This window comes from Entelurus aequoreus, linkage group LG18 (assembly GCF_033978785.1).
Source record: "Entelurus aequoreus isolate RoL-2023_Sb linkage group LG18, RoL_Eaeq_v1.1, whole genome shotgun sequence".
Lineage (NCBI taxonomy): Eukaryota > Metazoa > Chordata > Actinopteri > Syngnathiformes > Syngnathidae > Entelurus > Entelurus aequoreus.
The window spans coordinates 43,741,473-43,755,992 of NC_084748.1; the positions used below are offsets into that span (position 1 = coordinate 43,741,473).

The 14,520-nt window shown below is 38.6% G+C and overlaps 1 protein-coding gene across 6 annotated transcripts in view; it reads left to right on the forward strand.

Moving 5' to 3' along the window:
- Window positions 1-14,520, forward strand: part of wdr17 (WD repeat domain 17) — a 93,514-nt gene that overhangs the window by 24,704 nt on the left and 54,290 nt on the right. For all 6 annotated transcript variants that reach the window (XR_009821882.1, XR_009821883.1, XR_009821884.1 and 3 more), the window contains exons 3-10: window positions 2,466-2,649; window positions 2,709-2,939; window positions 6,564-6,674; window positions 8,604-8,744; window positions 8,854-8,976; window positions 13,103-13,290; window positions 13,401-13,569; window positions 13,634-13,725. Coding sequence is in view for 2 of the 6 variants with exons in the window: in XM_062027184.1 (XP_061883168.1) it covers window positions 2,466-2,649; window positions 2,709-2,939; window positions 6,564-6,674; window positions 8,604-8,744; window positions 8,854-8,976; window positions 13,103-13,290; window positions 13,401-13,569; window positions 13,634-13,725 (1,239 nt within the window). In the remaining 4 variants the exon portion in view is untranslated. The remainder of the gene's footprint in view (window positions 1-2,465; window positions 2,650-2,708; window positions 2,940-6,563; window positions 6,675-8,603; window positions 8,745-8,853; window positions 8,977-13,102; window positions 13,291-13,400; window positions 13,570-13,633; window positions 13,726-14,520) is intronic.

Below are 14,520 nucleotides of genomic sequence, written 5' to 3' on the forward strand. Positions count from 1 at the left end.
AACACAAGGTGGGGCTTTTTGCAGACGATGTACTGATCTATCTCCGAGATCCAGAAGAAACATTCCCTAGATTAATGAGAACCCTCGAAGATTATGGACGATATTCGGGGTATAAGTTAAATGTCACAAAAACACAAATATTATTGTTAAACTATAACCCCTCATTAGAAATTAGAGAGACGTATAAACTAAATTGGGACCTGGAAATGGTCAAATATTTGGGAGTTAATATAACAAAGGAAAGAGATAAACTATATGAAGCCAACTATGGGTCGATAAATCTGAGGCTTAAAATGGATCTGGAGAGATGGTCAGTGATGTGTCTGGACTTAAGCTCAAGAATAGAAATAATCAAGATGAATGTGTTGCCGAGACTCTTGTACTTGTTTCAATCCCTACCAGTAGCAGTACCACAAATACAATTTGATGAGTGGGATAAAAATATATCGAGATTCATATGGGGGGGTAAAAGACCCAGAATTAGGTTCGAAACTCTCCAGCTGCCCAAGGTAAAAGGGGGAATGGCATTGCCAAATCTGAAAGAATATTTCCATGCAGCCCAACTTCGGTATCTAGTATGCTGGTGTAGACCAGAATACGAAGCGAAATGGAAGGGAATTGAATTAGACCAGGGGAGAGATCTTATCCAAAACTTGTTGGCAAATAAAACAATAGAAAAGAGAGTAGAGGCAGAACTGAGTCCGATTACTAAATTTACAATTGGAATTTGGAATAATATCTCAAAAAAATACAAATTAGAGGATGAAAGAAAGATACTAGGATGGTTGACACGTGATCCCAATTTCAAGCCTGGGTTCGAAGATCATGGGTTTAAACAGTGGGAACGAAAAGGCTTGACGGCAATGTGCACACTGTTGGAAGATGGGCAGATGAGGAGTTTCGAAGACCTACGGGCGACATATGATCTAGACAAACATGAGTTCTTCCGGTATTTACAGATAAGGGACTACTATATTAAAAAAATTAAAAGGGCATCAATGAACCCGCTAATTAGAATAATGGTACAAGCTTATAATAATAAAAAATGTAGAGTGATCTCAGCTGTTTACCAGGGATTGATGACAAGCAAGGGGACTTCAACCATGTACATTAAAGAGAAATGGGAAAGAGGATTTGGGGAGCAGATCACTGAAAAGGACTGGTATAATATTTGTAAAACGCAGTGCACGGCCACGAGTTCTAGGGTATGGAGGGAGTTTTGCTGGAAAAACATGACTAGATACTTTATAACTCCAAAAATAAGCGGAAGAGTCGCAGCAAAGAAACAACCATGTTGGAGGCTATGTGGAAATATGGACGCTGACCACGAACATGTGTTCTGGAACTGTCCCAATATTGAAAAATATTGGTATGACGTGTGGTCAGTGATAAAAGAAGTACTACAATATGACATTCCAAAAACAAGTATGATACTATACTTGGGAAACTTGACGCAGGAATATATGCAATTCGATGATTTCTATTTAGTCAAGGTTTTGTTAGCAGCCAGCAAAAAGGCAATTACAAGACTGTGGCGTAGTAGCAGCTCACCGACCTGTGAACAGTGGCTGTGCATTGTGGAAGAACTATATGTAATGGAAAGATTTACACATAGACTCAGAATACAGGAGGAACTATTTCTTGAGAAATGGACAAAATGGACTGAATACAAAACTCAGGAAAATGACACCACAAATGCTTGATATGGAATATAAATTGACTATGTAAATATTGTAAGATGTTGACCCTGTTGATATATGTATGCATGTGACAGAATAAAAATTTAAGTTTAAAAAAAAGAAGAGTACTGGAAAAACTGGAAAATGTATCTCGGAACTCCTTAAAAAGTGCTTGAATTTGGCCATGGAAAGGATGTACGAACCCTGCACATAGTATACAACACATATCTCCATACTAACTAATAAACAAACATGCTTAGGTATTGTCAGGTTCAAACACTGATGACATCTATTAAACAAGACAAGAAGCAAAGAATCAAACAGAGGCAGAATTCAATTTGGCTCAATTGAGGAGGAACGTGTCGACCTGTAACCTCTTACAGTGTCACCCACGCTCTGGCGAAAGATTGTACGCCACCTCTTTTTATTTGGACTTTCCCTGTTTACATAACAACAGCTGTTTCTAAAGGAATGGGGGGGTATGTAAACAGCCATTGTTTTCGGTCACATTAACACAAAAGAAAAAGATGCCTTGGGCAGGTCTTGGATCACAATAGATAAACCCCCTCCCGTCTCCTCCCATCGTACACAATGGAATTTTCCAAGCCTTTGGCTTGGTGCAACAAAGACGGCCTCTTTTCTGTTCATTGGGAACTCAGAGAACGGAAAGTTTTTTGATAATTTACATGCAATTTTTCTGACAGGTATCATTAGTCATGTAATTGTCCAGTTAACGATCCAATACTGTACTGAAAATGGCTGATCATTTCCACCTGTCTCTTTAAGTTGGACCAGCAGTACAATGAGTTCAAGCTGAGGTCCATCATGTCGGAACACAAGAAGACCATCACGGCCATCAGCTGGTGTCCTGACAACCCCGATCTCTTTGCGTCAGCCTCCGCCGACAACCTGCTCATCGTGTGGAACGTGGCGGAGCAAAAGGCCGTAGCGCGACTCGACAACACTAAAGGTATGATCCGTGTCGTACTGCGGACGCAATCACATCACGGCCTTCCCTTTCTCTTTCAGGCGTTCCCACGGCAGTCAGTTGGTGCTGGAACTCCACTGACGGAGTGGCGTTTGTCTCCCAGCGGGGGCCGCTGTACATTTGGGTCTATGGGAATTCCGACCAAGGGGTCACGGTACATAAAGAGGCCCACTCCTTCTTGTCGGATATATGCATCTTCAGATGGCACCCCACTAAAAAGGGAAGGCTCGTGTTTGGACACACGGATGGAAGTCTGTCTATTTTTCAGCCAGGTACTGATGTGTTTCCCACATTAACCACATTGATGACATTTCTATTTTTGCAAAAAGTCAGTGTTCAAAAACAAGAAAAAAATAAAATAAAATTAGGGGTATTGTATTTCAACTAAGCAAAATTATCTGCCAATAGAACAAGAACATTTGGCTTGTCAAGACTTTCCAAAACAAGTCAAATTAGCTAACCTCAATGAACCCAATAATACCTTAAAATAAGTACATGCTCACTAATAACAAGTGCACTACTACAGTGTTTTTCAACCACTGTGCCGTGGCACACTAGTGTGCCGTGAGATACAGTCTGGTGTGCCGTGGGAGATTATGTAATTTCACCTATTCGGGTTAAAAATATTTTTTGCAAACCAGTAATTATAGTCTGCAAATGATGTGTTGTTGTTGAGTGTCGGTGCTGTCTAGAGCTCGGCAGAGTAACCGTGTAATACTCTTCCATATCAGTAGGTGGCAGCCGGTAGCTAATTGCTTTGTAAATGTCGGAAACTAAAAATAAACAAAAGGTAAGTGCCCTTAAGAAAAGGCATTGAAGCTTAGGGAAGGTTATGCAGAACAAAACTAAAACTGAACTGGCTAAAAAGTAAACAAAAACAGAATGCTGGACGACAGCAAAGACTTACTGTGGAGCAAAGACGGCGTCCACAAAGTACATCCGAACATGACATGACGATCAACAATGTCCCCACAAAGAAGGATAAAAACAACTGAAATAGTCTTGATTGCAATAACAAAGTAGATGCGGGAAATATCGCTCAAAAGGAAGACATGAAACTGCTACAGGAAAATACCAAAAAAAGAGAAAAAGCCACCAAAATAGGAGCGCAAGACAAGAACTAAAACACTACACACAGGAAAACAGCAAAAAAGTCCAAATAAGTCAGAGTGTGATGTGACAGGTGGTGACAGTACACCTACTTTGAGATAAGAGCTATATTGATGCATGCTTGGTTATGCTTTAAAGTCATATTCAATAATTGCGACAACGACTTTTTATTGTCAACTGAATTTATGATTTCTGCTGGTGGTGTGCCTCCGGATTTTTTCAACGCAAAAAATGTGCCTTCGCTCAAAAAAGGTTGAAAAACGAGTACCGTATTTTTCGGACTATAAAACGCAGTTTTTTTCATAGTTTGGCCGGTGGTGCGACTTATACTCAGGAGCGACTTATGTGTGAAATTATTAACACATTACCGTAAAATATCAAATAATATTATTCAGCTCATTCACGTAAGAGACTAGACGTTTAAGATTTCATGGGATTTAGCGATTAGGAGTGACAGATTGTTTGGTAAACGTATAGCATGTTCTATATGTTATACAAACCCCGTTTCCATATGAGTTGGGAAATTTCAAGCTTTTCAGGTGGAATTCTTTCCCATTCTTGCTTGATGTACAGCTTAAGTTGTTCAACAGGCTTCATAAGGGACGGCGTGGCGAAGTTGGTAGAGTGGCTGGGCCAGCAATCGGAGTGTTGTTGGTTACTGGGGTTCAATTCCCACCTTCTACCTTCCTAGTCACGTCCGTTGTGTCCTTGGGCAAGACACTTCACCCTTTGCCTCTGATGGCTGCTGGTTAGCGCCTTGCATGGCAGCTCCCGCCATCAGTGTGTGAATGTGTGTGTGAATGGGTAAATGTGGAAATAGTGTCAAAGCACTTTGAGTACCTTGAAGGTAGAAAAGCGCTATACAAGTACAACCCATTTATCATTTATTTATAATGCGCCACACATTTTCAATGGGAGACAGGTCTGGACTACAGGCAGGCCAGTCTAGTACCTGCACTCTTTTACTATGAAGCCACGTTGATGTAACACGTGGCTTGGCATTGTCTTGCTGAAATAAGCAGGGGCGTCCATGGTAACGTTGCTTGGATGGCAACCTATGTTGCTCCAAAAGCTGTATGTACCTTTCAGCATTAATGGTGCCTTCACAGATGTGTAAGTTACCCATGTCTTGGGCACTAATACACCCCCATACCATCACACATGCTGCCTTTTCCACTTTGCGCCTATAACAATCCGGATGGTTCTTTTCCTCTTTGGTCCGGTGGACACGACGTCCACAGTTTCCAAAAACAATTTGAAATGTGGACTCGTCAGACTACAGAACACTTTTCCACCTTGTGTCAGTCCATCTTAGATGAGCTCAGGCCCAGCGAAGCCGATGGCGTTTCTGGGTGTTGTTGATAAACGGTTTTCGCCTTGCATAGGAGAGTTTTAACTTGCACTTACAGATGTAGTGACCAACTGTAGTTACTGACAGTGGGTTTCTGAAGTGTTCCTGAGCCCATGTGGTGATATCCTTTACACACTGGTGTCGCTTGTTGATGCAGTACAGCCTGAGGGATGGAAGGTCACGGGCTTAGCTGCTTACGTGCAGTGATTTCTCCAGATTCTCTGAACCCTTTGATGATATTACGGAGCGTAGATGGTGAAATCCCTAAATTCCTTGCAATAGCTGGTTGAGAAAGGTTTTTCTTAAACTGTTCAACAATTTGCTCACGCATTTGTTGACAAAGTGGTGACCCTCGCCCCATCCTTGTTTGTGAATGACTGAGCATTTCATGGAAGCTGCTTTTATACCCAATCATGGCACCCACCTGTTCCCAATTTGCCTGTTCACCTGTGGGATGTTCCAAATAAGTGTTTGATGAGCATTCCTCAACTTTATCAGTATTTATTGCCACCTTTCCCAACTTCTTTGTCACGTGTGGCTGGCATCAAATTCTAAAGTTAATGATTATTTGTAAAAAAAAAATTGTTGGAACATCAAATATGTTGTCTTTGTAGCATATTCAACTGAATATGGGTTGAAAATTATTTGCAAATCATTGTATTCCGTTTATATTTACATCTAACACAATTTCCCAACTCATATGGAAACGGGGTTTGTAGTTATTTGAATGACTCTTACCATAATATGTTACGTTAACATACCAGGCACGTTCTCAGTTGGTTATTTATGCCTCATATAACGTACACTTATTCAGCCTGTTGTTCACTATTCTTTATATACGTATTTTAAATTGCCTTTCAAATGTCTATTCTTGGTGTTGGCTTTTATCAAATACATTTCCCCCAAAAAAGTGACTTATACTCCAGTGCGACTTATATATGGTTTTTTCCTTCTTTATTATGCATTTTCGGCCGGTGCGACTTATACTCCGACTTATACTTCATTGAAAATGAAACAGCAAAGTCCATTTGGCTGTCATCTGTTTTAATTATGAGACGCAATTGTGTCAAAGTCATGATTTTTTCTTTCATGCTTGAAATAAGAAATGATTACTTTAAAAAAAGTCGTTTTATACTTGTGAGTGTTGATGACACAGCTTTGCAACAGTTGATATTCTAGTTTCAAGCATGTTTTACTCAATATAGGTCATCAAATCTCAGCAACAAGCTGTGATATCTTACTGAGATCATTTAGGACCAAAACACTTAAAACAAGTAAAAAAATCTGCTTAGTGAGAAGAATTATCTTATCAGACAGAAAATAAGCAAATATCACCCTTATTTGAGATATTTCATCTTACTTGGATTTCAGTTTTTGCAGTGTGGTGCTTGCAAGAGAAACATTATCATTCATTTCTCTTTCTTCCAATGTGTAGGATGCAAGAGTCAAAAGCACGTGTTGCGTCCTGAGTCTTTAGAGGGGACGGACGAGGAGGACCCCGTCAGCGCTCTTGAATGGGATGCCCTGTCGACAGACTATTTGTTAGGTTGGGAACTTTCTTAAAAATGTAACTTGGCTCACATTTGCAGTCGCGATCAAAAGTGTACATACACTTGTAAAGAACATAATGTCATGGCTGTCTTTGAGTTTCCAATCATTTCTACAACTCTTATTTTTTTGTGATTGGAGCACATACTTGTTGGTCACAAAAAACATTCATGAAGTTCTGTTCTTTTATGAATTTATTATGGGTCTACTGAAAATGTGAGCAAATCTGCTGGGTCAAAAGTATACATACAGCAATGTTAATATTTGCTTACATGTCCCTTGGCAAGTTTCACTGCAATAAGGCGCTTTTGGTAGCCCTCCACAAGCTTCTGCTTGAATTTTTGACCACTCCTCTTGACAAAATTGGTGCAGTTCAGCTAAATGTGTTGGTTTTCTGACATGGACTTGTTTCTTCAGCATTGTCCACACGTTTAAATCAGGACTTTGAGAAGGACATTCTAAAACTTTAATTGTAGCCTGATTTAGCCATTCCTTTACCACTTTTGACGTGTGTTTGGGGTCATTGTCCTGTTGGAACACTCAACTGTGCCCAAGAGGCGAGGCCTTTAACCCTTTAACCCCATGAACACCATTCCTACCGTCAAGCATGGTGGTGTGAGTATTATGCTCTGGGCCTGTTTTGCTGCCAAAGGAACTGTCATGTCTGTGTGATCATGTTTTGTTTTTGTCATGTTCGATTTTTTACACTTACAATTAGTGCACCAACCCAAAAAACCTCCCTCCCCCATTTACACTCATTCACACAAAAGGGTTGTTTCTTTCTGTTATTAATATTCTGTTTCCTACATTATATATCAATATATATCAATACAGTCTGCAAGGGATACAGTCCGTAAGCACACATGATTGTGCGTGCTGCTGCTCCACTAATTAATTAATCTTACTAATTTTCATTCATTACTAGTTTCTATGTAACTGTTTTTATATTGTTGTACTTTCTTTTTTATTCAAGAAAATGTTTTTAATTTATTTATCTTATTTTACTAATTATATTTTTAAAAGTACCTTATCTTCACCATACCTGGTTGTCCAAATTAGGCATAATAATGTGTTAATTCCACGATTGCATATATCGGTTGATATCGGTATCGGTTGATATCGGTTTTTAAAGAGTTGGACAATATCGGATATCGGCAAAAAGCCATTATCGGACATCCCTAATTGCTATATATACAGTCGTGGAATTAACACATTATTATGCCTAATTTGGACAACCAGGTATGGTGAAGATAAGGTCCTTTTTTTTTAATTAATAAAATAAAATAAGATAAATAAATTTAAAACAATTTCTTGAATAAAAAAGAAAGTAAAACAGTTACATAGAAACTAGTAATTAATGAAAATGAGTAAAATTAAGTGTTAAAGGTTAGTACTATTAGTGGAGCAGCAGCACGCACAATCATGTGTGCTTACGGACTGTATCCCTTGCAGACTGTATTGATATATATTGATATATAATGTAGGAACCAGAATATTAATAACAGAAAGAAACAACCCTTTAGTGTGAATGAGTGTGAATGGGGGAGGGAGGTTTTTTGGGTTGGTGCACTAATTGTAAGTGTATCTTGTGTTTTTTATGTTGATTTAATAAAAAAAACGATACCAATAATTAAAAAAACGATACCGATAATTTCCGATATTACATTTTAAAGCATTTATCGGCCGATAATATCGGCAGGCCGATATTATCGGACATCTCTACTAATAACCACTTATGTGCCTTGCTCAAGGGCATATTGATTCTTTAATAAGCCTTGTTGTCTTTGTGATAGCTGTCTTAACATCCAAGTGTTCATTTTTCAGTGACATTGTGGGTATATTTATTGAATGGCGTCATAGCAGGAGTAATGAAGATTGTAACGTATCTATGATTGTCTTATGACAAACAAGGTGACTCTTTTCCCAGTTTCCAACCTCAACAACGGTATACGACTGGTGGACAGCGAGGCCTTGGCTTGCATCACGTCCTTCTGCTTCCCCTCAGCTGCTGCATCAGTTCAGTGTCTGGCTTGGGTTCCCTCCGCCCCAGGCATGTTCATTACTGGAGGTAAACACACCAAAAAAAACATGTTTTTGTTTGCACACTTGCCTTGATGAACTTGATGTTGTATTAGTTGTGGATTCCTAACATGAATTTCCATCGTTTCTCTTGTCAGATTCCCAGGTTGGAGTATTGCGAATATGGAATGTGTCTCGCCCGACACCTTTGGACAGCATTAAACTGAAGAAGACTGGGTTCCACGCTTTACACGTCCTCAACTCTCCTCTGGCCAAGAAAGGTACGGTTTACAAATTGCGAGGCTTAAGAAGCATTGGTCTGGAATGGAAAAATTACAAAAAAAATTAATGCATGTGGGGGCCATTTTGATATTTTTCATTTTCAAACCATAACAAAATATATGGAATTTTTCATTTATTCTTTTTTATTTTTATTTTTTTTAATTTATTTATTTAATTTATTTATTTTATTTTTTATTTTTATTTACTTTATTTTATTTATTATTATATATAGGGGTCCCGGGGACCATAAAGGGTCTCAGTTATTAAAATGTTAAAAATAGGTCACATTTTTTTTTTTTTTTTTTTTTTTAACGCTTACAGTAAATCTCTATACCAGGGGTCACCAACCTTTTTGAAACCAAGAGCTACTTCTTGGGTAGTGATTAATGCGAAGGGCTACCAGTTTGATACACACTTAAATAAATTGCCAGAAATAGCCAATTTGCTCAATTTACCTTTAACTCTATGTTATTATTAATAATGAATGATATTTACACTTAATTGAACGGTTTAAAAGAGGAGGAAACTTGAAAAAAATTACAATTAAATTTTGAAACATAGTTTATCTTCAATTTCGACTCTTTAAAATTCAACCGAAAAAAAGGAGAGAGAAACTAGCTAATTCGAATCTTTTAGAAAAAATAAAAAAAAGAATTTATGGAACATCATTAATAATTTTTCCTGATTAAGATTCATTTTGATGACATGTTTTAAATAGGTTAAAATCCAATCTACACTTTGTTAGAATATATAACACATTGGACCAAGCTATATTTCTAACAAAGACAAATCATTATTTCTTCTAGATTTTCCAGAACAAATCTTTTAAAAGAAATTCAAAAGACTTTGAAATAAGATTTAAATTTGATTCTACAGATTTTCTAGATTTGCCAGAATAATTTTTTTGAGTTTTAATCATAATAAGTTTGAAGAAATATTTCACAAATATTCTTCTTCGAAAAAACAAAAGCTAAAATGAAGAATTAAATTAAAATGTATTGATTATTCTTTACAATAAAAAAAATAAATTTACTTGAACATTGATTTAAATTGTCAGGAAAGAAGAGGAAGGAATTTAAAAGGTAAAAAGGTATATGTGTTTAAAAATCCTAAAATCATTTTTAAGGTTGTATTTTTTCTCTGAAATTGTCTTTCTGAAAGTTATAAGAAGCAAAGTAAAAAAATTAATGAAGTTATTTAAACAAGTGAAGACCAAGTCTTTAAAATATTTTCTTGGATTTTCAAATTCTATTTGAGTTTTGTCTCTCTTAGAATGAAAAATGTCGGGCAAAGCGAGACCAGCTTGCTAGTAAATAAATAAAATTTAAAAAATAGAGGCAGCTCACTGGTAAGTGCTGCTATTTGAGCTATTTTTAGAACAGGCCAGCGGGCTACTCATCTGGTCCTTGCGGGCTACCTGGTGCCCGGGGGCACCGCGTTGGTGACCCCTGGTCTAGTCCATAGTGGATCTAACATAATAGTGAGAGTCCAGTCCATAGTGGATCTAACATAATAGTGTGAGAGTCCAGTCCATAGTGGATCTAACATAATAGTGAGAGTCTAGTCCATAGTGGATCTAACATAATAGTGAGAGTCTAGTCCATAGTGGATCTAACATAATAGTGAGAGTCCAGTCCATAGTGGATCTAACATAATAGTGTGAGAGTCCAGTCCATAGTGGATCTAACATAATAGTGAGAGTCTAGTCCATAGTGGATCTAACATAATAGTGAGAGTCCAGTCCATAGTGGATCTAACATAATAGTGAGAGTCCAGTCCATACTGGATCTAACATAATAGTGTGAGAGTCCAGTCCATAGTGGATCTAACATAGTAGTGAGAGTCTAGTCCATAGTGGATCTAACATAATAGTGAGAGTCCAGTCCATAGTGGATCTAACATAATAGTGTGAGAGTCCAGTCCATAGTGGATCTAACATAATAGTGAGTGTCCAGTCCATAGTGGATCTAACATAATAGTGAGAGTCCAGTCCATACTGGATCTAACATAATAGTGTGAGAGTCCAGTCCATAGTGGATCTAACATAATAGTGAGAGTCTAGTCCATAGTGGATCTAACATAATAGTGTGAGAGTCCAGTCCATAGTGGATCTAACATAATAGTGAGAGTCCAGTCCATAGTGGATCTAACATTATAGTGAGAGTCCAGTCCATAGTGGGGCCAGCAGGAGACCATCCCAAGTGGAGACGGGTCAGCACCGCAGAGATGTCCCCAACCGATGCACAGGGGAGCGGTCCACCCCGGGTCCCGACTCTGGACAGCCAGCTTTTCATCCATGGCCACCGTACCTGTGTCTCCTCCCTCCACAAGGGAGAGGGGGCAGAGGAGAAAAGAAAAGAAACGGCAGATCAACTTGTCTAAAAAGGGGGTCTATTTAAAGGCTAGAGTATACAAATGAGTTTTAAGTTGGGACTTAAATGCTTTTGTAATTTCCCTGACTTTTTCCGTTTATAAACCTCTTCAGTCGGGACTCTATTAAAAGGTATTTTCTATCTCTCGATTTGAACGCACTTCATTTACTAACGCTTCTCTCAAGGTTGTTGACCACCAAGGGAATTACAAAACCCAAAACCAGTGAAGTTGACACAATGTGTAAATGGTAAATACAAACAGAATACAATGATTTGCAAATCCTTTTCAACTTATATTCAATTGAATAGACTGCAAACACAAGACAAGAAAAGAACCATCCGGATTGTTCTAGGCGCAAAGTGTAAAAGCCAGCATCTGTGATAGTATGGGGGTGTATTAGTGCCCAAGACATGGGTAACTTACACATCTGTGAAAGCGCCATTAATGCTGAAAGGTACATACAGGTTTTGGAGCAACATATGTTGCCATCCAAGCAACGTTACCATGGACGCCCCTGCTTATTTCAGCAAGACAATGCCAAGCCACGTGTTACATCAACGTGGCTTCATAGTAAAAGAGTGCGGGTACTAGACTGGCCTGCCTGTAGTCCAGACCTGTCTCCCATTGAAAATGTGTGGCGCATTATGAAGACTAAAATACCACAACGGAGACCCCCGGACTGTTGAACAACTTAAGCTGTACATCAAGCAAGAATGGGAAAGAATTCCACTTGAAAAACTCGAAAATTTGGTCTCCGAAGTTTCCAAACGTTTACTGAGTGTTGTTAAAAGGAAAGGCCATGTAACACAGTGGTGAACATGCCCTTTCCCAACTACTTTGGCACGTGTTGCAGCCATGTAATTCTAAGTTAATTATTATTTGCAAAAAAAAAAAAAAGTTTATGAGTTTGAACATCAAATATGTTGTCTTTGTAATGCATTCAACTGAATATGGGTTGAAAAGGATTTGCAAATCATTGTATTCCGTTTATATTTACATCTAACACAATTTCCCAACTCATATGGAAACGGGGTTTGTACAATCATAATCAAATGACGTGTTTCATCACGTTAAACCATTCTTTTAGTATACACTACCGTTCAAAAGTTTGGGGTCACCCAAACAATTTTGTGGAATAGCCTTCATTTCTAAGAACAAGAATAGACTGTTGAGTTTCAGATGAAAGTTCTCTTTTTCTGGCCATTTTGAGCATTTATTTGACCCCACAAATGTGATGCTCCAGAAACTCAATCTGCTCAAAGGAAGGTCAGTTTTGTAGCTTCTGTAACGAGCTAAACTGTTTTCAGATGTGTGAACATGATTGCACAAGGGTTTTCTACTCATCAATTAGCCTTCTGAGCCCATGAGCAAACACATTGTACCATTAGAACACTGGAGTGATAGTTGCTGGAAATGGGCCTCTATACACCTATGTAGATATTGCACCAAAAACCAGACATTTGCAGCTAGAATAGTCATTTACCACATTAGCAATGTATAGAGTGTATTTCTTTAAAGTTAAGACTAGTTTAAAGTTATCTTCATTGAAAAGTACAGTGCTTTTCCTTCAAAAATAAGGACATTTCAATGTGACCCCAAACTTTTGAACGGTAGTGTACATCTAACACAATTTCCCAACTCATATGGAAACGGGGTTTGTACAATCATAATCAAATGACGTGTTTAATCACGTTAAACCATTCTTTTAAGTATATGTCAATGTTATTGTACTCTCCCCCCTCTTGTTTACAGCTCAGAGTTTCTGCTCTCCCAGTAAAAGCCAGCACACCAGCTCCACCAGTGAGGCCGTACCCCCACCAACCCTTTCAGAGAGTCGGTCCTTCTCTTTGCCTCCTGGTCACGCCGTGTGCTGTTTCTTGGATGGAGGAGTGGGACTGTACGACATGGGAGCTAAGAAGTGGGACTTCCTACGTGACTTGGTATCACACAACTCTCTAAATACTGTGTTTATGCTAAAAGTAGTACAAACTGATGTGATCACAGGACCCTAACACGTTGACGAATTGACGACTGTCGTCCTTTTTTCCAGGGTCATGTCGAGACCATCTTTGACTGCAAGTTCAAACCGGATGACCCAAACTTGCTGGCCACGGCGAGCTTCGACGGAACCATCAAAATCTGGGACACAAATACCCTGACAGCTGTTTACACCTCCCCTGGCAATGAAGGAGTGGTTTACTCCCTGTCTTGGGCTCCAGGTACACACACACCAGCACACCCAACAGTCAACATGGTGGACTACCCCTTGTGTGTGTTTTGAAGGGGACTTGAACTGCATAGCAGGAGCGACATCTCGCAACGGAGCTTTCATTTGGGACGTCAGGAAAGGAAAGATCGTCACTCGCTTTGATGAGGTAACTTTACGCCATTTTTAAAGGAAAACTACATCCACAATCCCTTTTGTGACACAAAAACACATCCTGTTTGTCTTTTTTATGCATTCTAATTCATAAAGACACTCTAGCAAGAGGTGGCCAACAATGCAGATAATGGGGATTCAAACTATTCTGCCTATAAAGTGCTCTAAAAACTCCCAAAAACCTCCATCGATGTATGCTATAAGTATATACAGTCGTGGTCAAAAGTTTACATACACTTGTAAAGATCTTGAGTTCCCAATAATTTCTGCAACTCTTATTTTTGTTGTGATAGAGTGATTGGAGCACATACTTGTTGGTCACAAAAAAATATTCATGAAGTTTGGTTCTTTTATGAATTTATTATGGGTCTACTGAAAATGTGACTTAATCTGCTGGGTCAAAAGTATACATACAGCAATGTTAATATTTGCTTACAAGTTTCACTGCAATAAGGCACTTTTGGTAGCCATCCACAAGCTTCTGCTTGAATTTTTGACCATTCCTCTTGACAAAATTGGTGCAGCTAACATAAAACTAATGGCTAACAAAGCTGTCCCGGTCCTCACTGATGTAGTATTTTGGCAGCGATCAAACTGTAATGTTGTTGAAATTAAACTCTAGAGCAGGGGTGTTAGACTCATTTTAGCTCAGGGGGCCGCATGGAGGAAAATCTGTGCACACGCGGGCCGGACTATTAAAATCATGGCATTAAAACTAAATAAATAAAGACAACGTCAGATTATTTTCTTTGTCTAATATTCTGAAAATATTACAATAAAAATATAGAAA